Source organism: Cariama cristata, unplaced genomic scaffold (genome assembly GCF_000690535.1).
Source record: "Cariama cristata isolate BGI_N322 unplaced genomic scaffold, ASM69053v1 scaffold12719, whole genome shotgun sequence".
Taxonomy (NCBI): domain Eukaryota; kingdom Metazoa; phylum Chordata; class Aves; order Cariamiformes; family Cariamidae; genus Cariama; species Cariama cristata.
Genome location: NW_009637503.1, coordinates 67,133 through 91,529, shown reverse-complemented (window position 1 = coordinate 91,529; position 24,397 = coordinate 67,133). Strand labels below are relative to the sequence as shown.

Below are 24,397 nucleotides of genomic sequence, written 5' to 3'. Positions count from 1 at the left end.
ACTTCTACATAAATGCATATTTGGTCTTTTTCAAAACATCTGTGTTAAAAGCATATTCTCATGAACTGACCTTCTGGAATGAAAATAGGAGATATGTCTGTTTAAAATTAAAATGCTTGAGTCAAATTTTCTTCTCCTTGCAGCAACACTTCTCTGTGGGAGACACTTTTGATTCTTGAGCTATATGGTTTCCCAGCAGGTACCTGTTGTGTAGGTATTTTCCCATTTTCCCATTCCTTCTCCAAAACTAGAGGAGGGTGTTGCAACTCTTTACTTTGACCTGCTCAACACAAGCCAGGGAATCCCACTCAGGCACTGCCACACGCTGATCTCAATTTTCCTGCCTGAGCTAGAGCTAAGTAAGTTGTAAGTAAACTGTAAGAGTCATTAAGCATTGGAACAGGCTTTCCAGGGAGGGGGGGGGCGCACCCTCCCTCGGGGTGGTTTAAAAAAAAAAAAAAAAAATTTAGATGTAGTGCTTTGAGATGTGGTTTAGTGGGCATGGTGGCATTGGGTAGAAGGTTGGACCTGATGATCTTTGAGGTCTCTTCCAACCATAACGATTCTATGATTCTAAGTGCAAGTTAAAGGCTCTGACAGAAAGTTAATCCCATTAATAGAATGATGTTGTATGAGCCTGAGGAGGTATGTGAAGGGAACCTTGAGGCAGCCCAGGTCTCTGGAGCCAATACTTACAGCATGGCAGAAGAGCTGACTGACTCCAGAGCACTGTGACCCAGCTGCAGTGCCGTAGCCATCTCATGAAGCTCTTCCTACACCTTATCGCCTTACGCTGACTGTAAGCAAAGGGGTACCTCTTGCACCTTACCCTCTTTCTGTGCTTATCATGGTCTGGCCAAACACTGTTACATAAAACTTCCCTTCCTCCTTGTATGCTTGAGTTTTGTGATGGATTACTTTAGCAAATGGGTAACTTCATTAATGGATGTCCCTCTACCCTGTCTGCGCTGATGACAGCATCAGTCATAGCAGGCTCCTAGTAAGGCAGATAACAAAGACACAGTGGCTGTCCCAGCTCCAACAAAGCAATTCACATACAACGTGGTTACTTACCCAAATTGTGAGGACTGGGTTTGGGGTTTTCTGCTTGCTGGGTGACTTTTGCCACTTGCTGTCCAAGTGTTCTGTCCTGACTCGAGCTCTTCAACCCTCAGTAACTGACCTTTTGTCACTGTGAAGCAGCTCTGCTCCCTGCTCTGAAACACTTTCTCCAGATGTGACTGGTTCAATGGTGGTTGGCGAGTGGACCAGCTCAAGGCATGGTGCATGTGCGGGACTGGATAGAAGAAAGGTTGGGTCTGATAGAGCTATGGAGTGGGGAAAGCTGGGAGAATTGGGTAGCAAATTGAAGGCTGAGATGCATAGCAGAGATAGAAGATGAACTGGTGGAGAGATTCAGGTGAGATCTGGAAGGGTTTCATATGGGCTGGAAAGAAGGGCAGTCCAGTGGCTGTGTTTATGTGCAAACAGGAGAGGGATGGGAGAGGTCTCCAGGCTTGTGGACCATCATGACTTCTCATGAGCCTTGCCTCTTGCTGGATAGACCCAGAGAGATGGTCAGTGGCATTGGGAAGGAAGAGGTCTTTTGGCTTGGGGTCTCCACACAGGTGAAAGAGGAAACTGAGAGGACTGCTGAGCTGGAGACCAGTGTTTTCAGCAAGGGCAGGGGAAGCATTTGTGAGGGAGCATAAGGGAGTGAACTTAGCTGTTGTGTTAAGTTGACTTGGGGACATTCAGCAGTGGCAGGCTCCCAAGTTTGTCTGCTCCAGTTTGAAACCCTGAGTGCTCGCTGGCTGCAGCTCTAGAATCAGCCTGTAAATGGAGTAACTAGAGTCAAAACCTTAGCTTGGTTTCCAAAGACTGACTCATTACACTTGTCTTTCCTGATCTCTTTTCCCCCTTTTCCCCCCTGCCTTCCTACATTCCCTGGGAAACTGAAGCCAGAGCTCTGCTAGCCCAAATTGAACATGGTCTTAGTTTGCTAATCTTTAGGGCAGATCCTACATTAAGAGATCCTTACTGAATCTCAGGAGGATTACTTATCTGACGGGACAAACCATAAGCTACTTAATATGGTGTCTTAACACTGTTCCACCTTCAGTCCACAAAACCCGGTAAAGGTGCTGCTCTCACATTAGGAGCTGCTGCTGGCATCGCTCCTTTGGTCAGGGATCGCATCTGTCAGAGCTATGCTGTCCAGAAGTCTGCAGCACAAACATCGCCTAACATTTTTGGAACTAGCCTGCCTTTTAGCACTATTTCAGCGTCTCTTGTGGATAGAGATTTTTTCAGACAAACAATCAACCAGCAACCATATTACAAACCACTGCTTTAGCAAGAGGGATTGATGCAGTTGCATATTCCATGGTCTGCAGTCATACAGGGTGTGGTTTGACCATGGCTGGTTGGAACTGGTTTCAAACATGGACAGAAATGGGAGCAATGAAGGTGGTTCCAGAAATTGCACCAGGAGGAATGCAGAGGAAACAAGCACTGTACAGTAGGTCTGAATGCTAATAAATGTGAGGAAATAAAATAATTCCTTTAAAAAACAAAACAGAAAAGCCAAAAAAAACACAAAAACCTGAATGTCATCACCCAAGGGAATCAGCTTGCAGTGCCAGAACCATATGTGGACTGCAAGCTATTCAAGCCATAATTTTGATTCATGACCAGCATTGGGTTGGCTCAAAGCCTCAGATGTAAATTACTCCAAATAGAGGGTGCTTAAGGTTGATGGCAGAGGGTCACTGAGAGCAGGCTCTGTGACAAATCCAGCCCTGTCCTGCAGTGGTACTTCAGAGTAACCGGCCATCACCTGCCTGTAAAGTTTTCCTGGGCTCTGTTCAGTTCTCCAGTTCTGTGATATGTGACCTGTGGTTCTTGGCCATGTGAGGATTTTAGTATACAGCTGGTTAGGGCTTGGAAGGCTGGCCATCTCTACTTTACAGTGTCTTCCAGGAGCTGTCTTTATTGCCAGTCCTAGATAGTTCAGAAAAGAAGCCCAAAACCCAAACCATGAGAGAAAACCACTAACATCTGAAGAACTGTGATGATATTGGGAGTGTTGCTGTAGAGGTGCATAAGCAACAGGTGCCTCATGAAGCTAAAGATGGACTTAGTTTAAGTTGGGGTCACACCTAATTTAAAGCCCCAAATTTCATCTCTCGGGTGCAAAGGCATGTATCCAGGTTCAAGACATGTGTGCATAAACTGGTACACTTTGAGCTGGGCTGTGTTTAAAATCTGCTGGGTGTCGTCCTGCCTCAGCTCACTGCAGACATGTTCTGGTTTCTTCTTCAAAGAAAGGTGCGGAAAGCGCTGGGCAATGAGCAGCTGAAGAGGACACCTTGAAGCTGATTGCTAGTTGCTTGGGTAGGAGATGAGATCTCTTACAACAGAAGGCAAAAGAGAACCTTTGCCTCCCTTAAAAAGTCCGAAGTTCAAATTCAGTTGTCTAATTTTCTACAGCCAGAGAACCCAGTTTTAAACACTGAGATTTACCGTAAATGAAAAAAGCTGTTTTGTATTGACGTTAACTCCTACGTAATTGAGTTTTTATGGGGTCACAACTGTCTGAATGTTTGTAGTGTTTCTGGAACAATTTTCTATTTGCCTAAATGAAGTGTAGAGAAGGCTGAGAGACCAGCTCTGTCTGGATATGCTTCTGGTTTAATTATAGCTGTTTGTGGGGATATTTTTGCTTTGTCCCATGCTAAGTACTGCCTCTTTTCCTAACAGTCATTGCCATTACTGACCAGGCCCTGGGTATTTCAAGGAGCTCTGCTCCTGGTGCCCTCTCCCTTATGAACATGCGCTCCACCCTTACCTGAGACCACAGGCACAACAATGACGTTGTGTCGTTGAGGCTCTGAATATCGGGTGCTCCCTGGTGGCTGCCCACCTGTGCATCCTAGATCCCTGATCATTGTGGGGTGCTGCATTGCTCCTTGACCGCTTTCTACTCTATTCCTGGGTTTGGATGTCTTAAAAAAATGGCTAACGAAGCTGGTTTGTCTTTCCCGTTTCTGAGACTGGCTACTTGGTGGTTTTGGTTCTTGTGGTGCATCTCTTCATCTTTGGAGAAGGAATTTGTCTCCTGCCTGACTTTGAAGACCGCTCTGAGTAGGTTCTGGTGTCTCAGCTGAAGCCCTTAACTGTGCTAGCAGTAATTTCTCCATATGTTTGGCAGCTCTGTCTTCACTTGGCAGCCCAGGATAAACAACCCTGTCTCCAAACCACACCATCCCTAAGCTCACTATGAATCTTACTTCAGATGACAGGGCACCTCTGCGTAAGTAGAGCATCTGACTTCTGTTGTCCCTAGGAAGCTAGAATCTCAGTTGTCTTTTAACCAAGAGGCTGTTTTCTATTCTTTCTGTAATCCTTTCTTCTGTTGCTAACATCTGGATGAAATTCAAATGGGATTGTGAACTTGCTGGATTGTAGCCTGTGCACAACTCCTACTGGAAACTCCTAGACTGTATTTTGTTCTCCCACTTCCATAAATCTTCAATATCTGTGAAGGAAGGAAGTGCTGAGAAGTTCCCCTGAGTGTAGTGAGAAGTAAGAGAATATCTGTAAGATTTTTTCATTATATTCCACGTCACTTTTTTACTTTCTCCCATTATCCATATCTACTTTGAGATTCCTGTAATTATGATAGTGAAATCTTTGCCTATGATTTTGCAGCATTTGATGTTTATATCAATGTACCTGTCAATCTGAGAAGATGTGGAAATTTTCCAATTAGCTTTCTCTAATCTTTGGTGTTCTAAAAGATCACATTTTAGGTAGCAATAAGAAGCTTGAGAAATGCTGTAGTTTTGACATAATTAACTGTTTTAATAGGAGTAATATAGGATACTTTTTTCTAAAGAGGCTGGAAAAAACCACTTTTTTTTCCACTTTGCTTCCTAGCAAGCATTTATGTGTTCCTGAAACTAGACAGCAAGTACTTGAGCAGTGAGATTCCTCTTGCCCTAGCTTGGTGCCACATTTGTGACTGGTGTTGAAGGTACAGCCTGCTTTGATGGGATGGTGGCCAGTCGCGTCTTTTCCCCTACTCTGTGGTAGGCACTGACTGAGTAGCCACATAGAATCATAGAATCTTTATGGTTGGAAGAGACTTCAAAGATCATCAAGGCCAACTGTCTACCCAACGCCACCATGCCCACTGAGCCCACTAAACCATGTCTTGAAGCGCCACATCTAAATGTTTTTTGAACACCTCCAGGGATGGTGACTCCACCACCTCCCTGGGGAACTCGTTCCAATGCCTAACGACTCTTACAGTGAAGAAGTTCTTCCTAACATCCAACCTGAACCTCCCCTGGCGCAACTTGAGACCGTTTCCTCTTGTCCTATCACTAATTACCAGGAGTAGCGCTTGCTTTCTCCCAGTTTCTCACTGCAGAAAGGTGGTGAAGGAAGCAACTTACTTGAGGGCATCTGAGGGAGCTCCTGGGTGGGGTCAGAAGTCGAACTCAGCTCTTCTGCATCCCTCTTCAGCACCCTCACCCAGGACCATTCTTAGTTATCTGAAACTCAAGTAAATATTACACACAAAGCTACCCTTACAGAGCTATAAAACCTGTTGTCCAAATTGACTTAGAACAGGCTGAAACCAGAAAAAGCTTGTATTTTTTACTTACACAGAGGGGGCTGACGTTTTCTTCTGAGCTGGACAGATGTGACTAAGATAGTCCTGGGTGTTTCAAGTACATGCTAGAGAAGTGGAAATACAGGAAGAAATTATTTTCACAGGGCAGATATTTTTTCAGCTTTCCTTCAGAAGTGCGTAATTTCTTCACAGATTAATTTGTATTGAAAATCAAAGTTTATACCATGGCTTAGATTAGGTGAGGTCCAACAAAGTGGACAAGATCTATGCAAGAGAAGTCCAAGTGCACACAGTGAACTTGGCAACTGGGACTGTTTCAGTGTCTACTGGCTGGTTTTGCTGGTTTTGTGTCCTTGATTCAAAGTTAGACTATAGTCTTGGAGGAATTAAATGTACATCCCTCTCTTTTGGGTGGAAACCATTGTAAGTGAGGAGTGTTTCTGTTAGTGCCTGTTAGCTATGAAGTGTCACCACTGTAAAATAGGCCATCTTCAAAAGCCTGGGAAGAGTAGGGCTCAGCCAAATGTTCATATAGAAAATGAGCACTGAAATTTTCCTCCAGCAAACTTGGCTCCAAGGCATGTGTTTGGCTTTCCCACAGGAAGGAGGTAGGGAAAGAGAAAGAAGGGGACAAAGAAACCCCCTCGAGTTGGGGGCAGATTGTAAAAGGATGAAAAACATAGGAAGAGAGATGATGACAGTGAATCTCTATGGTGTGGTAGTAGAATTAGTAGTTGAATTGGTCTGCAGTGTTCCTGTAGCCTTGCTACCCTGGTGGTAGTGGCAAGTAGGGCAGGTATCCTCGGTGTTGGGCTCAAATGGGTACCGAAACACAGTGGAGCTCAGGTGGCTTTGCTGCAAAAGGAAACAGGTAGGAGGCAAGTGAAGGGCAAAACTGTGAACACTAAAGCAAGGCATGTGTAAATTGTGGTTCTTACTGTCACAGCATGAGCAAGTTTGGAAGGAGACTACAGAGAAGAGGAGTTTGAGCATTGGTCATGACTGGGCAACTTGATATGGATACAATCTGGACACTGCATACTAGAAACTGGGAAGATACAGCCAGGAAAGGGCTGACTGTATTCACCTTGTTCCATCTCTGAGTGCTTATAACTAGGCACTGAGTTGAAGATGAGATGTGGTGCCAGATGGGCCTGCACTGTCAGGACGACTCTTGTGTTCCTTTTGCATTTCCTGGCCCACAGTTGGTCCTTCTTTGCAGGATTTCCATGTTCCTAGCAGAGTGGGAGCTTTCAGGGTGGCCTATTGTGTAGCTAGTGAATTCATAATGTCCGCTGGATAAAGATCTCCTATAGCATCTTGTCAAACGCTGCAGTAAGCAACTGCAGAATATCCACTGCCGTTTGTGGCCCACGGAGGGAGGATTCTGCCTTTGCTCCTTGTCCTGCAGTGTCTGCACATGGGACACTTCAAGTCTTATGCTAAGTTTTCTTTTTTCCTTTTGTCTGGCTAAAAAGGTGTGGGCAATCAGGCATGCAAGTTCAGATGCCAGCTCTATGACTCTTGCCTGTTTACCCTGAGGGTTCATTAATCTTTCTTGTCAGTAAAATCTCTGTGTGTGCCTGATGCCCCGAATAGTTGCATTTGGCGGTTTCAAAGGTGATCCTCCTGCCTGCTGGATGTGCTTGGGTTTGGGAGGATAAATGCTTGCTTTTTTTTTTTCCTCCCCTCCTCCTTTGTGCTGCATTTGACTGTCAGCATTCCTTTGCCTTTATCTGTGCGCTATTTAGGATGTGCATATAAAGTTGCTAAATGGAATTTTTATTGGCCAGCTTGGCTTAATAATCAAACAGTTTCCAGGCTGGTTCTGTCTAGTGCTGCATGGATCCATTCTGAGAAAGAGGACCTGCAGTTGTGTTTTTTCCTTTCCACAGACTTTTGTTGGGTATATTGCTTAGTCTAAGGTTAGGGTTTAATTAATTGCTGTAAAGGCAAGCAGACTACTTGGCTAGATTAAGTAAGGCCTGAGTCATATTGCTCTGGAACATCAGCATCCTAATTGGAAATTAGTGTATCGCATCAGTGTATCGTGCTGAAAACCACAAAATGTGTAGAGCAAGTGGCCCTTGAAACATAACACCAAAACAAAAAAAAAGCAAGCCGGGTATTGTGGTTGTGTAGCAAATCATCTTTGAACAAAATGTAACTTTGAGCCTGAAATCAAGATAATCTTTATAATCAGAAATTGCCAAAAATTCCTGATGGCTGACTAAATTCCAGCAATGGAAATCAGTTAAGCTGTTACGGCTCGTACCTTTTCAGTGAGTGAAGGTGTTCAATGTTGAACTAAATTGTTTTTCATCCATAGCAAATTGACGACTCTCAGTTCTTTTGTCCTCAAACTAGGTGGTCATGCCTGCATTTAATGTGCCATAATTACCAAAGACAATAAAAGTTAAAGTAAACAGTCTATAAATCCTCTTTAAGACAGATGCAGTTGCTTTATGAATCACCAAGCAGGAACTCTCTGGACCTGGGTGGTTACTACTTTGCTGGATACTACTCTTGTTTGTGAAGCAGAGTTACTCAAACCCTAGTCTAGGAGGAGATTGCATAAATTTGCTGTTGCTCAGGGAATGTCTGTTCAAAATACAAATTACAGTGTATCATCACCCACCCAGGTTTTTATTGATGCCTCTGAAGCTTTCAGTGAAGCTGGGAGACAAATTGCATCTCAGGAATTTACTGTGGTTTTCTAAATATTTATTACTGTTCTGTCCTCTGCCTGAGGTAGGGAAGAAGGGTTGCGGGAAGCTCCGGGTGAGGGGAGCACGGTGTCGCGCAGGCAGGAGGCTGCTTTGGCCTCAGCTACGATGGGGATTTGTCTGCAGGATGTCCTCTTCATTTCGGGGAGTGACAGAGGTGCTTTAGGTGCCCTTGTATCCATGTGTCCAATCTTACATCATGACCAGAGAGCAGGCTGGTCACCAACTTTGAAGCTATCTTGAACCTGTGTTGCCTGTGGTGGTGCAGCTACGGCCAATGTTGAGAGCATGGAAGGAAAAGGGTTTCAGCAAGTTGTTGGCCTTTAGCACTGGGTTTAAGTCTAACATTCAGCAGTGATGAATATCATCCTGGTAAAGGAAGACTGCTCTAAAACAGCCACCGCTGCTCTCCATTGCCACAAATCTGTTCTTCAGGCTCTTCCTTGCATCTGAGCCCAGTGGATGTTAAACCCTTGTCAACTAAGGACCAGATACTGCCCTGGTCGAAGTCAGACCATTCATTCGAATCATTGCAGGGCCTCAGCATCGATAGTCCCTGTCTCCAGCTTTACCACCAAGCATTGACTCCGAAAGATGTAGCCTAATCTGCATTAATCTATATTTCCATCTGAGACAGGTATAAAAACTCAGTATAGGGGAACTCTCTGTATTTCAGCTGTATGTTCTGGGCTTAGCTAGTTGCAGTCTGTCTTGGGAACTGTGAATACAGTTTGCTTTAGTCACACTTGCAGCCACATTTCTTTACAGATTTAGATACCCGAGTGAAAATGATCTGTTACTGATTTAGTTTTAGCAGAAAAACGTCAGTCTATGCCTGCTAGTGCTGGTGAGTCAGTGATGCAGGATTCATAGATGATCTGTGTACCAGAGCCTTGAGTGACTTCTTTGCCTTCTAATGACAGAAGGAGTTCAGCTTTCTTCAGATTAGGTCACTATTATTTGCTTTATTTTACAAATAGATCTTGTTTTCCAACATCCAAGTACTGATTCTTTAGGGCTTTTTTTCCCTTCATTTGTTATAATTGCAGGGCTGAGATTGTAATTCACCATTTCAGGAATTTTGCTGGTAGTGATGGTGGAAAACATAGGGTAAACAAGGTTTGGAAGTTATGTTTCAAGGAAAAAATGTAATCCAAGCAGTTTGGTGCTATAAAAGTACAAATACATGAATTCTGTCTATGCTATACCAGTGAATTATGGGTACCATTAGGCACAAAGCAATGAATTTGCTGGAATGAGTTATAGGGAGAATGAATTTTTCAAAATCAATACCAAAATATTTATATATAAAGGAATTGCAAGAAATTAGGACCAAATTCTCACTGATAGTGTTCCACAGAGAGGGAAATGAACTGCATGTTTTCTGAAGCTAGGCTGGGAACAGTCTTGTTTTGATAAGAGTTCTGTGTAGTAACTGGAGTGAAACATTCAGAGGTCAAGGGGAAAGCAGTTAGCATAAAACACCATTTTGATTGAGGTTTTTCATGGCGTAAACGGAGTTCCAGGGCTTACATCAGATGACCCACATATCTTTCATCAAAGCATTTTATTTCCTCTTTTACTTCTCGTTTAATATTAACTCTGTCTCCACTACAGTTTCTTTTTTACCAGTGGGCAGAATCTGTTTCTAACTCCATCCAAGCTGAATCATTCCCATCAGGAGGAGATGTGCGGTGCCCGCTGCCTGCCAGGTTGCAGTATTGTTCCTATCCCATGCAAGTGGCTGGAAGACACGTGCTGTGCAGAGTTTTTGAGGGCTTGATGCTAGTTTGAAAGGAACATGGCCCATGTTTTTATGCTCATTATTTTCTTTCATCTCATTGAAACTACAAATAAGGAAATCATGCTGACCAAAGAGTAGGAGTGTATCAGTGCACAAAGGCGTCCCGAACACCTGCTCATTCCTGAGATACTTGCTGAATGGCTGGCAGTGCTTCTGGCTCTACCATAGCTTCCTCTGTAGCACAGCTCATGCCACTTAATTTCTCTGTCGCTGTTACTCCATCTGAGTACAGTCATAGATGTATTTTACTTTCTCTTGGATGCTTGTGGTCTCAAATCCTAAATTAATTTTCTGTAATGAGTAATTAGCCTCATATTTGCATGGGAATGAACTGTAAGGGCAAGAGATGCTTGGCTGTGTAAATTTGCTTGAGGCAATGAACTGTATCACTCTGTAGTTGGTGAAATCTATTCCCAGATGAGCCATTGAGCAGCCAAGTACTTCATACAACATAGATACACATGTACAACATATACACAGGTACATAGTACAACAGATGTGACGCTTAGGGATGTGGTTTAGTGGTGGACTTGGTAATGCTAAGTTAATGGTTGGACTCAATGATTTTAAGGGTCTTTTCCAACCTAAATGATTCTATGAGAGAAAACCAGTTTTGTGAACCTAAGCCTGATCTTTTTATGCTAATTTAACAGTATTGATTATGTGGGGAGATACGTACATCTCTCTAAAAATTGCCAAGTGAACAATATTAATGTGTATCAGTGGGAACATTAGAAGGTCTCTTGAGTTAAAGTGTGGAAGACCTCCTCAATGTCAGGACTGTGGTTTACAAAATCCCCTTTTGTTGCCCAGCAATCTTCAAAGGAAGGTCACTGTTGTCATTCTGGTTTACTTATGCACAAAGAGATGGATTAAGATCTATGCGTGTTTCCAGTGCTTAATTTGGTACTTCATATGGTTTATTCTCCCCTCTCCCCATGCCCTAAGCCACTTGCTGGATTCAAGGGTCATTTCCTGTTTGCAGAACTCCTGTTGACATCAGTAGGAGTGTTGTACAAACATTTGGGGCTTCATTATGGCCTTTCTTGTCTTTTTTTTTTTTTTTTCTCCTGCCAGCCAGCTGAATAAGCACAATTATCCCTGTGCTGTAGTGATAATGGTCTGTACTCACACAGCCAACTGGAAGAGCTGGGATTCACAAAAGGGAATCTGCCTGAAACACGGTGCCCTTCTGACACATCTGCTGTCATAAGTCTTCTATTTCTAGATACAGAAATATAGCATTTTTTGTCTCTGCTGGTAGCATCTGATTAGAGGGAGATGTATCTGCTTTGCAGTTTTTTGCATGGCTGGTTCTGTGGAGATACTGGTTGAGTCAGAAAACCCAAACTGGCCTCCTTGGTGCCTGCATTGTCACACCCTGTACGTTTTTCAGTAAAAGGGAGGGTAGCAAGATGAACGAGAAAAACTAGCTATAAGGTATACATATGCTTCATTAATCCTAATCGTCCTGTCCTGCCCCTGTACTGGCTGTAGGTTTATTTTAAAGAGTTGGTCCTATAGAATGAGCTTTTGTGCTGTTAACCATTTGTGCATAAGGTATTGAGACATCAGTCTCCTTTGTCTGCTGTCAGCTGTGGAGGGAGATGTTATTTCATAAAACAGTTAAATAAATCCTACTGAACTGGCTAAATTCCTTATGCTGAGGGGGATGGTGGTGGTGATGGTGTGCTGGAGTGGAGTATGAATTCCCTTCCCAGAACTGATCCTCGCACATGCTGTAATACCCCTTGCTGCTTCCACATGTGTATCTGAAGCAATATTTATGCCTTGGGCAGCCATGTTCAAGGCCTTATGGAACAAATCTTGTATTTCTGGTTCACCAAAACACCTTACAGGCCTGACTGCTCTCTGAAGAAGGCTAGTTTTTGCCCAGGTTGCTATCCTCTGCAGAATAGTGCCTAGACCTGTTGTGCTGGCAGCTCTTCACACAACCATTGCTTCAGCAGAAGGGACAGACCAAGGCAGTGCTGTTACAGCCCCATGATACCGGGCGACAACTGCCTTGAACACCTTGGTGGCTTTCTGAAGGGTGACCAGAAACCTGTAGCAGCCCTGGAAGACAAACTATGATCGATGCCCTAACTGAGAGCTTTTAGCTGCCAAAAGACAAACCTTCCCCTCAGATTTCTGCTGTGCTTTAGTGCCTACTCGATTACTGGGGCAAATGCATTATGTTACCAAAAATGAGCTTTCCCTGATCAAACTTATGCTTTATTAGCCACGTAAATGCCAGCATGACTCTCTCATTGCTACAACATATTAAACACCTTGGAAATGTTTCCTTAAACTCTAGGTCAGTCTTATGAAATCCGTCTACTTGAGAATAGGAAATTGGGAGAGTTTCAAGATTTAAACACAAAATATGTAAAGGTAAGGAGAAATATTAGATTTCTTTTCTTCCTGCTACTACATACAGCCTCTAATGAAGGGCCTGACCTTGCTCACACTGAGACAATGGAAAATACTTTGCCATTGTTTTTAATGGGAGCAGGGCTGATGGAGTTGTTGAGTGCTAGTTTCACGGGACTCTGCAGCTTGGCTTTACAGGGCTTCAGGGGAATCTTTATTCTGTTTGTGGTCATGACCCCAGAGTTTCACTGTGAATATTGGGTTCAGGGGAATCCCAAAGTTCAGAGGTGAATGTGGTCAAAACTGCTGAGAGGCAGACTTGTCTCCCTTCTTAACCCCAGCAACATGCCTGGGTTGTTACCGGTCAAATGGAGGACCTTGGTGTTTACATCGTTCTGCCATGCAGATTCTGCATAGCTCCAGTTTACTTTGGTAATGGGCATAATTATGAACATACAGAACTTGATTGTTTGGTTTGGGGGATTTTTTGTTGCTTCCCCCCTCCCCAAACAGTTCAAATTCAAAAACTTTTGTCCAGACTTTGGTTCTGGGTCTAAACTTTAAGCCTTCCTCTCCCCAATTCTTGGCTGTTCTGCCTCAGGATTTCTTTCGAGAAGTGGGGACTAGTTGCAAAATTTGGATTCCAATCTGGATTTCAAACGTTGTACAAGTTTAGGCAGTTCCCTGATCATCTTTTGGCCCGTTTCAGGAAGCATGTGGATTGGGATTCCAATTTTGCAGGCGTTCTCCCTGTGATTTGCTTGCTTCTTGGATCTTGGGTTTGGTTTGGGCATTTCTCAGGTTCATTGGCAAAAATTGCTCACTCATGCAACAAGGAAGTCCCCAGCAGGAGCATGGACTTGAGAAACTGGGATGTAAGGGGTCAATAACTCACGCTAGTGTAGCACTCTGAATATACAAAAGGATATATTAGTTAAGAGGACTTTGGACTTGTCTGCCCTGGGGATTGCCCTTATTCCAGCCTTTTTTCTCCAGTTATTGACATGGCTGCACCATTGCAGACCAGAGATGAAAATTCTCCTGTTACAGAAGCTTTCCTATTCTACACTTGCTTAACTGCACTGGGGCAATGACTGGCTGTTAATGGCTGGAATCAAGTCTAATTCCCGCTGACAAGGTGTCTGGGCATGTCAGCTCCACCGGTGCAGTGACAGGTGAGCTGGCTTTCATATTTGCTAATCAGAGTGGGATATACTGAAGTTGGGGCATGGTACAGACACATTAAATATTAAATATCCCATGTGAGCCATTTTGGGTGTGGAGGCAGTATAGTGATGTTTAGGTGGCACGACACCTAAGATTGGGTGGACATTGCTATAGTGCTTCCAGATCGAATCCCAGAAAGCTGTAGAGGGCTGCGTTATGCAGTAGGTGTGCCCTGTGAAGGGGAAGTGTGTTGCTCTCTCACTCAGGGGTCCCTTAGGAATTTGATAAACATGGTGATGGGTCTCTTAGGTGGACCCTCTACTCTCCTCGTGAATGAGGGTGTGAAACATAACAGATCAGCTTTTGCTTCTACGCTGGAAAACCAAAGTCATCTCAAGAGAAGGACCTCTGGAGCACATTATTGATCTTGCTATCTTTTCTTAACAGAGCATAATTCGTGTAGTTTTCCATGATCGACGTCTGCAGTACACAGAGCATCAGCAGCTTGAGGGCTGGAGGTGGAGTCGGCCTGGGGACCGAATCCTTGATATAGGTGAGACTATTTCATTATGGTTCCTGTGCAGTGTTTGGAAGCCAGGTGCTGAATGATATATGGAGTGTTTGCATGTGTGTTTAGGTTTTTTTATATCCTACTCTCTTAGGAATCCTGTATGTCTTTGGGTGGGAAGGAGATCTAGCACTATAGGTCCCAGACAGATATATCATTGGTGGCTTGGCTTTTCACATGCATCTTGTAGTTGTATGGAAATGCTTTCTCTTCTTCAATTTAATATTTTTAAAATTTTAGGGGTTTTCTTCTACAGATATTCCGCTGTCAGTTGGTATCTTGGATCCCAGGGCCAGCCCAACCCAGTTGAACACTGTTGAATTTCTGTGGGATCCGTCGAAGAGAGCCTCAGCATTCATTCAGGTAAGAAAGAAGTGATGTTCCTGTGGTTAATACAAAGGTGAGATATCTTACAAAGACCTGGAGAGTTAAGGAGCCAGAACATGAAGAAGAGAGAAAGATGCTAGTGATAATATGCAAACTCAAGTGACAATCATGTATAATTTATTTGTAGGATACTTGCTAAACCAACTTGCTAGCTACTTGCTAGCTTGGGAGCACTACCTGCTTACAGCTAGGATTTTCTTTTTAAAAGAAGAATTGATGTTGCTTTCTAAGCATAGTTTTTTTTCTGGAGGAAACTGTTCACAACCTGTTAGTCTTGCCTGCTTTCCTCTTTCTTGAGTGTTTCTTGTCCCAAACGCCAACTATCTGTTTTTAATCTGTATGTGGGATTTACTTAAGTCAAAGGATGCTTTTCCTGATGCCCTCTTTCTTTCTGGGCTGCTTGTTCTTCTAATTGTTTTGTCCTGAGGAACAGAAATGAAAACATATGAACTCTTCTGCCTCCCTTGGTTTCTCAGGAGGAGCCGAAACGTCATGTTCAGGCAAAATCTGAAATTCGGAAGCTGTCTCCAGAGATAAGCACAGCTTTTGTTTTGCCAGGTACATTGCATCAGCACAGAATTTACTCCACGGAAACATGGAGGAGAGAAAGGGGTGCCCTTCCGGGTGCAAATCGACACCTTTAAGCAGAATGAAAACGGTGAATACACAGAACACTTGCATTCTGCAAGCTGCCAGATCAAAGTGTTCAAGGTATGATGTAGTTTTGGCTTTGTCATCAACTAGATTAAGACACAGGAACATGCACAGTTTTTAAATTGTGTAGAGGTGATGCAAATAGTGGAGTACAAGAACAGCTTTTAACTGGGTATGCTTAAGATCTTATGCAGGACTCTTGCACACAAAGTGACATAAACTTTGAACTATGCAGCAATTCTAGTTACATTCAAATGACCCAAGTACTGCACCAAGACTTATTCCAGTCCTCTGTGCCTTGAACACTATACAACTGCTGAGATACTTAGGGTATCCACTGTGTTTTGATGCTCCTAGGCAATCAAATCGTTATGGCATCTCCAGTTTCTTTGATTCAATCCTCCATGAACAATGAGAGTGTATCTTGGAGATCTTAAATACCCTTTACTTGTTGCAGCAGACTACTTCTCCATGCTACCTGGAGGAGAGAAAGATTCAGAGAGAAAGTATCTCTGAAGCTCCTAATCTGGGCATGGCAGACCTGTAGCCACTTAACAACAAGCTTTTCATAAGCCTGTTTTCTCAAAGGATCTGCAGCTCCAGTTTTGCTCCTGTGAGCAGTGTCCTTACTGTTCCTGGAAAGAAGGTACAAGTACCAGCTGAGATGCATAACTCATGGGGCTCGTGGTCTGAAATAGTTGGTATCAAATCCCAGGACTGTGGTCAACCTATTTTGGAATTGCAGTAGACATTAATGGGGGATGTTATAGAAACAGTAGAGATACTTTTTTTTTTTTGTCTAGAAAATGCAGATCTGATCTTGTTCCATATGTAGAGTTCCCATAAATCTTAAGGAGACTTTTGTGAACAGATTAGAAAAAAATTCTGTTGACCTCTGTCTCCAAACTTGTAAAACTTGGCAGAAGGGAAAGCTTGTGCTTGTGCTTATAGCCTAAAGGAGCAGACAGAAAACAGAAGACTGACAGGGAAAAAATGGAGAAGAAGACCACCCAAGAGAAGGAGAAGTATCAGCCTTCCTACGAGACAACTATTCTCACAGAGGTAAAGTGTTTTAGACACGTCATTCTACTTCAGCAGATAGATTTGAGAGAAAATGCAATCTGACTGAGCCCTGGAGATTGTCTTGTGGAGATGCGTATGCCCAGATCTGATTGAAATTGAGAGCAGAGTGAAACTATAAAATGTTTCTCACTGTTGAAACTTTGGCATCTTTTATAAACTTCTTAAGTTTCAGGGTATAAACCAACCCTTAACAGCCTGGGTTTAAAAGAAATGTTTTCTCTATCTTCTGCCATGCTCCTAGGCACTTGTCATGCCACTTAGATGCCAGTTGTATGAGGCATTTTCTTCAGAACTGTCTGGCAAAAGCTCATGTTGGAGATGGGGCACTTGAACAGATGAATAGGCTGTCTGATGAAATTATTAGTCTGTTTTTCTATGAATCTGCCTATGAAGCTACTATTACATACAACATCTCAGAAGATTCTGGCTTATACTCTAGGAATGTCTCGAATGTCATATTCTGATGCATCTGGTGTAGAGATGTATGTGTTTCTACCCTCCCTGCCATTACTGAGATGTACATACAAACTTACCCCAGGCTGCAGAATTACTAAGAAATAGGACTCAAGACAGTGGTTTAAAAGTGCTGTTCTGTCTCCCTATGGGAATGTCTTGTCGTTTGATTTAGTTTTTTGGTTTTTTTTTTTGAAGTGGCTTACTGGACTTCTAAAAATGAGGGCTTTTTCTTAATTTAAATAAACTTCCTGTTTGTGAGATCCAGACCCTCCCACTCAATTTTCTTCATGTTGCCTGGAGAGACCAGCATGTTTTCTAATTCAATGTGGTGGTTGTTAACAAGGATCTTGTGTACTCAGCCCTAATTCTACTGAGCTAGCAGATCCCAAACTCTCCCTGTGAGCTCTGATGCACTTTGACATATTGCATGGGGAAATACGGGTTGCCAAAGAGTTATATATTTGCTAGTGCTTGTGGAGGTGATAAAATACTTGCTAGTATTTGTGGAGATGATAAAACTCCGAAGCTACACTTGTTGTCTTTTTATCATTGCAAACAAGGATACTACAGAGCATTTTCTTGAGCTCTTGAGGGTGGGGGGTTCCACAGGGCTAGATTTCTCCTACTGATTACAGTGGCTTAAATTCAACACAGAATCACCAATTCTACAGTTGAGTAAAACTGTAATGTGATATGAGTTTGACCTATATTTGTGAAGGCCTTCAGTAGCTTTGTGTCTGTCTATCTTAAATTTTCTCCATGTAGTACCCATTTATAACTCGAGTTCTTCGACTAACAGCCAGAGGTTTTAGCAGGCTGGTTCAGATTCTGCTCTTTCACTGCTATAAACCTGAAGCAATGCCACTGGAGTGTATTTATCACTCTTGCCTGGATTTAATTATGGATTTATAATTGAGACCAGGGTATTTCTGTATCATTGCTGCCTTCAGTCTGAGTTAACTTACTGGCGTTGCTCTGACTTACAGCTGTGCACACTTTGGCCCAATGTTATTTGGGGACAGGCTTTGTGAAATGGGAGAAATGTGGAATGCACAACTGGAATCAATCTGGCCCCTGACAGCCCGCTTGGAGAGCAGCATAGAAAAACCATGGCCCATCTCCTCCTCCCAGCAGGAGTGATGAGCTGAAGTCAGTGGCGTGGCAACAGCATGAATGTGGTATGAGAGGAAAATCGAATCCTTTATTTCCATCCTTATGAAAGTATGCCTCTGCCTTTCTTCCAACAGTGCTCTCCATGGCCAGATGTGCCTTATCAAATGAACAATGCTCCATCTCCAAGCTACAACAGTTCTCCCAACAGCTTCAACCTTGGAGATGGGTATGTAACAAATAAATGCTTTATTTTTCCTGTTGATATGGCAGCCTTTGTGTGCATGTGTTTTGTGTGTCCATGCATTTCATAGTCTGGAAGAAGAGGTCAAGAACCACCCTTCCTAGAGAGGGGAAACTATTTCCCACAGAGCCTTTTAAGACCTTCCACCCAGGAACTCCCTGTGATGCAGAGTACTGTTTGTTTGTCCGCTGCTTATGTAGGGGCTGGGAGGTGAGCATCAGAGGACCACCAGGGCAATTCCTCCTGTGAATTTCCTCTCTTATTCTTCTGTGGGGGTCAGAGAACACACCATGCCCTGTACCAGCAATTCCCAGTATCTTCTGACAAGAGTGTTAAAGGCTTTCAACCTTCAGCGCCTCTTCAGAGTTGATATCTCTTCCTTTCTGTCCTGAGGTAGTTTGGGGTGCTGAATTCCCAGCTGAATAGGATGTAAAGAATTCCTGCTGGGGCAAAACAACCTGAGTTTTGAGAAGCTGTTCCAGAACAAAGGACTAACAGGAGGCATGTTTAATTCATTAATATAGTCATCATAAAGAAACAGTTTTAGTGGTCCTGAAACACCCAAGATGATAGCTGATGACAAAAATATACAGCAGGGTCCCTTGGTACTTCTGAGTCTTCCCTGAAACATACTTTCCCCTACAAATTTGGCATAGGCCTTTCTTTTCCTCCTCTAGGACTCTGCACCCTTGTCGCCTTCCTGCACAGCTTATTAATTAATCAATGTTGTATCACAAATTTTCAATGAGCAACCTCAACCTATAAATAAGGACAAACACTGAAATGACAAAAATTGGTGTTAGTAGAGAGATCTGTTGAGCGTTTTCTACCAGTTGTAGATTATTAACTCTTTGGGAAAATCCTTGATGTGTTGAAGGTCCTGTCTTATGTTTTAGGAGGATTTACTAGAAATGTGGTTTTCTGTAACATAGATAAATTGCAATTTATTATGTTTAAGATAACACCAGAGTTGAATTACAAGGTCCTGTGTTCAATTTTTGTGAAGAACCATTATTAGACAGTGGATTTAGTGAGGGGATTTCTGTCTCATAGAAATTTTGAGTTCAGCCACCCTGTAGGTCACAACTTCCTTGCTTAGATGGTGTCACATTAGTATGGAAAAGCTTGAATGAGGTCAGTAAACTGAGTTTTTTCTCTGTGTTGAGTAGGACCTCAACTGACCAACAAAAGGCTCAAGCAGAGATTTTTTTTTCTTGGTCCAGATTTTGGACACCTTTTTAAAAATCTGATAGAGAAATAAGCCAAATTGGTGTGAAACTTGTGACAGTTAAATCAAATGGAGGAGGGGGAAGAGGATGGATACTGCAATGAAAAATTTAAAATAATGTTTTTTTTTTTTCTCTTCCAACTTTATATAATTTTTTTTAGCAACAGTTCTCCAACCCACCAAGTGGAGCTCCTGCCTCCCAGCAATGATGTAAGTACTTGAGATCATGTTAATGTGGTGCTTTTCTTTTTTTAGGACACTGGTGAACAGTTCATTTCAAGACCTTCTTATTCTTTTTGCAATGTAGCATCTCCTTCCTTCTGCTTCTATTCAAGATGCCCAGCAGTGGCTTCATCGTAATAGGTTCTCTCCATTCTGTAGACTCTTCTCAAGTTTTTCGGGTGAGTTTAAACAGTCCAATTATTTTTGTCTTTATTCTCTTTTGTAAGTGCAGCTCATGCTTTATATCAATAGCATCTGCTGCTGGCCACTGTTGACAGCACCACTGGTCTGATCCAGTGTGGTGGTTCATTTGTTCTTAGATTAGTTAGCATTTGCCAAAACAGTTTGTAGAAATATAGAATAAGTAAAGATGTGAGAGAATAAGATAAGATGGAAGGGACTTCTTGAGTTCACTAAGTTCAACCCCCTGCTTGAAGCAGGTCCAGGGCCTTGTGCAGTTGTGTTTGAGTATCTCCAAGGTTGGAAATTCCACAGTCTCTCTAAGCAACTTCTTCAAATACTTGACTACTCTGACAGTGAAAAAGTGTTTTCTTATACCTAATCAGTATTTCTCATCTTCCATCTTCTGTCTGCTGTCTCTTGTCCTGTCCCTGTGCACCTTTGAGAAGCGTCTGGCTTCATCTGCAGCTCCGACTTCACTGTACCCTCCTGTTACGTAGTTGTACACGGCAGTAAGATGGTGGAAGGGGGAATTGTTAAAAATGTTGAAACCTTGAGGAGCCTCTGTCTGACTTGCAACGTGATTAACTAACCTGGTGAACATGGCAATTAGAGAAAATTGGGCCATTTAATGGCCGATGTTATCTAGCTTGTCTCTGAGTTGGCTAGAATATCTTCAAGTGCATCACTGCTCTTTTGGCAGCTTCTGGCTCTCTGTTTCACCATGATTGATTTGCAGTGTACGCCCCTATGAAGTTGCAACTTCTCTAGGCAAATCTGTCTGATTTAGCTTTGTGGATTCTCTCCCCCTGCCCTTTCCTGCTGCCCATACACACAATTTGGAAGCTAAGGTTTGCTTAACTTCTAAAAAAAAATCAATTTGAAATATGTAGGTGCTGACTTACTGAAGATGTCCAAAGAAGATTTTGTTCAAATCTGTGGGCCTGCTGATGGAATTCGGCTCTTTAATGCAATCAAAGGAAGGTTTGTACTTCTTCCTTCCTATTTTTTTGTTATGGCAGCATCCCTTGGTAATTTCAGTGTTAACCAGAAGTTAATCCTGGAGCAGTAGCATTTAGACTTCCTTTTAACACTTCAGAGAAGTCCATCTCAGAGGCTGGAGATCACAATGGTATTCAAATCCAAGCACAGCTCAGAAATGTTGCTGAAATGAAGCAGGGTAATGTGGATCTCTAGTGGTTTATTTGCTACCAGGTGATAGCTTCCATCCACTTCATATAAGACACAGTCTACGATACCCTGTGTTGCATTTCCATCACAGGTGACAAACAACAAACCAACCAACCAACCCCTGGAGCCTCAAATGACTCTTAAACTTACTTTTATTGCAATAACATCATAAATTCTACAACTGGGCAGGATTCAAATCAGTAAAGGCAGGTATGGCAAGTGCTTGGCAAGTGCTGTAAACTGTTTATTCTTGTTTGATTCTGAAGAGATTAAGGTGCTTTGCACTGTACCACCACCTCCCAGAGGGGTCTTACTAGACCTACTAAGACATCTAGTCACCAGCATCAAGACTATCCCTTAGCTGGTTATTTTTGCACAGTCTGAATGATTCCATCTCTCATTGTTTGGTAGCTGACTTGGAATAATTTTAGATCTACTAAATAACTCCTGTTTTTTAATAATCCATAGAAATGTAAGGCCCAAGATGACAATTTACGTCTGTCAAGAGCCGGAGCAAAACAGGTCCCATCTCCACCAAAAACGAGAAAATGGAGATGGCAGTCTTTGTGGTAAGTTTTCACATAAGGCTTTTGTAAAACACTTATCTGGTGAGAATGCTGCTTTCTGCCTGAGCTCCTGCATGGGATCGCTTGGTGTCCTGAGTGTTTAAAGAGGTCCTGTTTATCCCAGTTCTGCCACTTTGGTTAATTTCAGGGCTACAGATTCCAACTGGTATTGTATGCCTGGGGAACAGACCTAATTTACAAGCTATCTCAGGATCCCACAGCAAAATCTCTATTCAATTCTTGATAAGGGACCATAGCATTAAAAACTATCTTCCCATCCACAGTTTGCTTTAGATTACGACCTGTTTGAAAATATTCTGGGAGATAAAAGGTTGGTGTGTCTTAAAGTGGGGTTCTGATTCTCAGAAGTTTGAAGCTTTTGGGGACTCACTGCTTGTTAACTATCCCTCGTGACGTGATGTACAATCAAATGGGAATAGAGATTGTCCTTAGTTCTTGCACATAGTATTAACCAGACACAGTTTTCCTACCTGGTTGTTTCTACCATTTGGATTGGATTTAAAAAATAATACTGTCCTCTACAGTTTTTTGATGCGTTGTAGTCTTTAGTTTTTGCCTATGGGATCTGTGCGTTAACATCTAAGTTACACAAAAGTAGTGTTTTATTAATATCATGTGGTTTACTATTTAATTGGATCTACTTTAAAATGTCAAAATCAGTAAAAGTAGATTATCGAAAAATATTAACATCTTTATGAGAGAGTGTTTTCTTAGTCCCTAATGATACATGTTGTCATTAGTCCCTGTGTTTTCCTCTGGGTAAAAGTGACATGTGCTTTATTTGTCCGCTGCATCCAAATACTGGGTATTTTTCTACAAATCATCAAGCTGGATATTTGGGGGCTGCTTTAAAGGTACTAAGCTTGTTTATCTACTGTCAAGATTTGAACCTTGATCTTAAACCAATTTGATTGTTGATATTGAGCACCTTGGTGTTATCTGTAGTTGCTATTCTATAATTATAATTCTGTAATTACTTTCAACTTGTTGCAGTATATCATGCGATCTTCTTGGAAGAATTGACCACACTGGAGTTAATGGAGAAGATTGCAAACTTGTACAGCATTTCTCCACAGCAGATAAATCGAATCTATCGGCAGGGACCCACAGGGATCCACGTATTAGTGAGCAACGAGGTAAGGGGTTAACGCAAATTCTGTCAGAGCTGTAGCAGTTGTCTGACTTCTTGAAGTTGGAATGACCTTTTAAATTATGGAATGAATCTTCAAGGAAGTTTTGCAAGGTTACTAATCCCAATAAGTTAAAGGAAATACTTAAAGCAAACTGTTCATGCATACTATTGATTTTGGTGTGGTTTTAAGATCTTTGCTTTGTAAAAGAGTTGGTTTTTTTAAATGAAACAAAACAATAAAATTGGTCATTTCCTTTTTGTGTTGCTACCTCAACAAATTTTGAAGTGAGGATCTAAAGTGAGAACCTTTAAATAGGAAAGTTTCCTAAAGAAAGCAAATTTGAAAATCTGTAGGGCAATTACTCTTGCATCTTGGCTAGTCATTACAGCCACTGGGTCCGAGTCAGTGCTGTGTAAGTGCACACAATAGTTTAATGGACCTCTGCTAGCTGTTTGTGTCCCACTATACGATGGCTTAATTTAGTCCATTCCATTAACTTGCAGGTTAATAGTGAGTTGCCCTTCTTCGTCTTTTCCCCTCACTAAATTACTTACTCATTCATGCACCAGAATCCCTTAAGGAGCTTCATTTATAAGAAACATTGTTAAAACAAATGAAGCAGAGCATAGGTCTCAACTGGAGCCTAAATTGAAGGCTGTAATGCTTATTCCTAAAGTCTCCTTGCTATTTCAGCCTGATTAAATCTGAAACCTTGATGCTTTATGGATGTAAAGTGCTTGGAGGCAACTCTTGTTAGGGGAATTGCATGAACCAGCTTGGGTATAAGGCTTTAAGTATTTATTTAAGTCAATTATTAACAATGTCTATTGCTTTTTTATTTTTTTTCTTGTTCTAGTACTATAGTGGCAAGAGTAAGGCACTCTATGAATGTACTTCATGCATCATTAGGCATAGACACACAGACTGGCCAGTGAAGTTTCATTTGCGGGAGTTGAGGGGTGGATGTTAAAACCAAAAGAGAATAGGGAGATTATTTTTAAGTTCACAAGGATATTTGGTGTGAGAACTTACAGCTGGAAAGTGCTGTACTTGAATGATATTCAATAGCTAGGAAAAGGCTATTGCTTAAAGCTGGATTTTCTGAGCTGATCAGAGTTGTTCTGGTCACCTCCCCTCTGTCCAGCGTCTGCTTCATCTGTATGGGACACCTCCTGAAGATAAATCACCTCCTCTGTCCCACACAGCTACTCTAAGATGGGAGGAAGCATTGACTAAGGATGAAGCTTAAATGAGCATTTCAGGTTGGATCTGAAGTCAACTGAATCTCTTAACTCACCTCTTTAGTTAGGAGCCTCACTGGAACCTCCACATGTTCTGAAGTCTAGTTGTTTCTCATGAATAACTCAAATAGCTTTAGATACTAATCTTGCTTCTCATGATCTGCGTTGCCTCTCATAGCAGTTTTATTAAGATTCCTGCACCTTGACAATATACAAACAGGTACATGATTCCTGCAAGCACAGCATCTATACTAATGTCTGGTCAAAATAACCAGGTGGACGCTGCTGAGATGGCTTTTCAGTAGCAATATTCTTTTATTCAGCAAGGAGTCCATTTTTCAGGGCTGACCACCTCTAGATATTATTTCAGATGCTAATGTAAGCTCAATTGAGCTTCAT

General features: G+C 42.2%; 1 protein-coding gene across 1 annotated transcript in view; it reads left to right on the top strand.

Moving 5' to 3' along the window:
• TFCP2L1 (transcription factor CP2-like 1) overlaps window positions 1–24,397 on the top strand; it is a gene marked incomplete at its 5' end in the record, with an annotated part of 28,267 nt that overhangs the window by 2,602 nt on the left and 1,268 nt on the right. Inside the window, 11 exons of the mRNA XM_009708355.1 lie at window positions 12,492–12,568; window positions 14,162–14,267; window positions 14,539–14,645; window positions 15,228–15,380; window positions 16,275–16,385; window positions 18,110–18,201; window positions 19,606–19,654; window positions 19,752–19,845; window positions 20,740–20,830; window positions 21,506–21,606; window positions 22,618–22,760. Coding sequence (XP_009706657.1) covers window positions 12,492–12,568; window positions 14,162–14,267; window positions 14,539–14,645; window positions 15,228–15,380; window positions 16,275–16,385; window positions 18,110–18,201; window positions 19,606–19,654; window positions 19,752–19,845; window positions 20,740–20,830; window positions 21,506–21,606; window positions 22,618–22,760 — 1,124 coding nt within the window. The remainder of the gene's footprint in view (window positions 1–12,491; window positions 12,569–14,161; window positions 14,268–14,538; window positions 14,646–15,227; window positions 15,381–16,274; window positions 16,386–18,109; window positions 18,202–19,605; window positions 19,655–19,751; window positions 19,846–20,739; window positions 20,831–21,505; window positions 21,607–22,617; window positions 22,761–24,397) is intronic.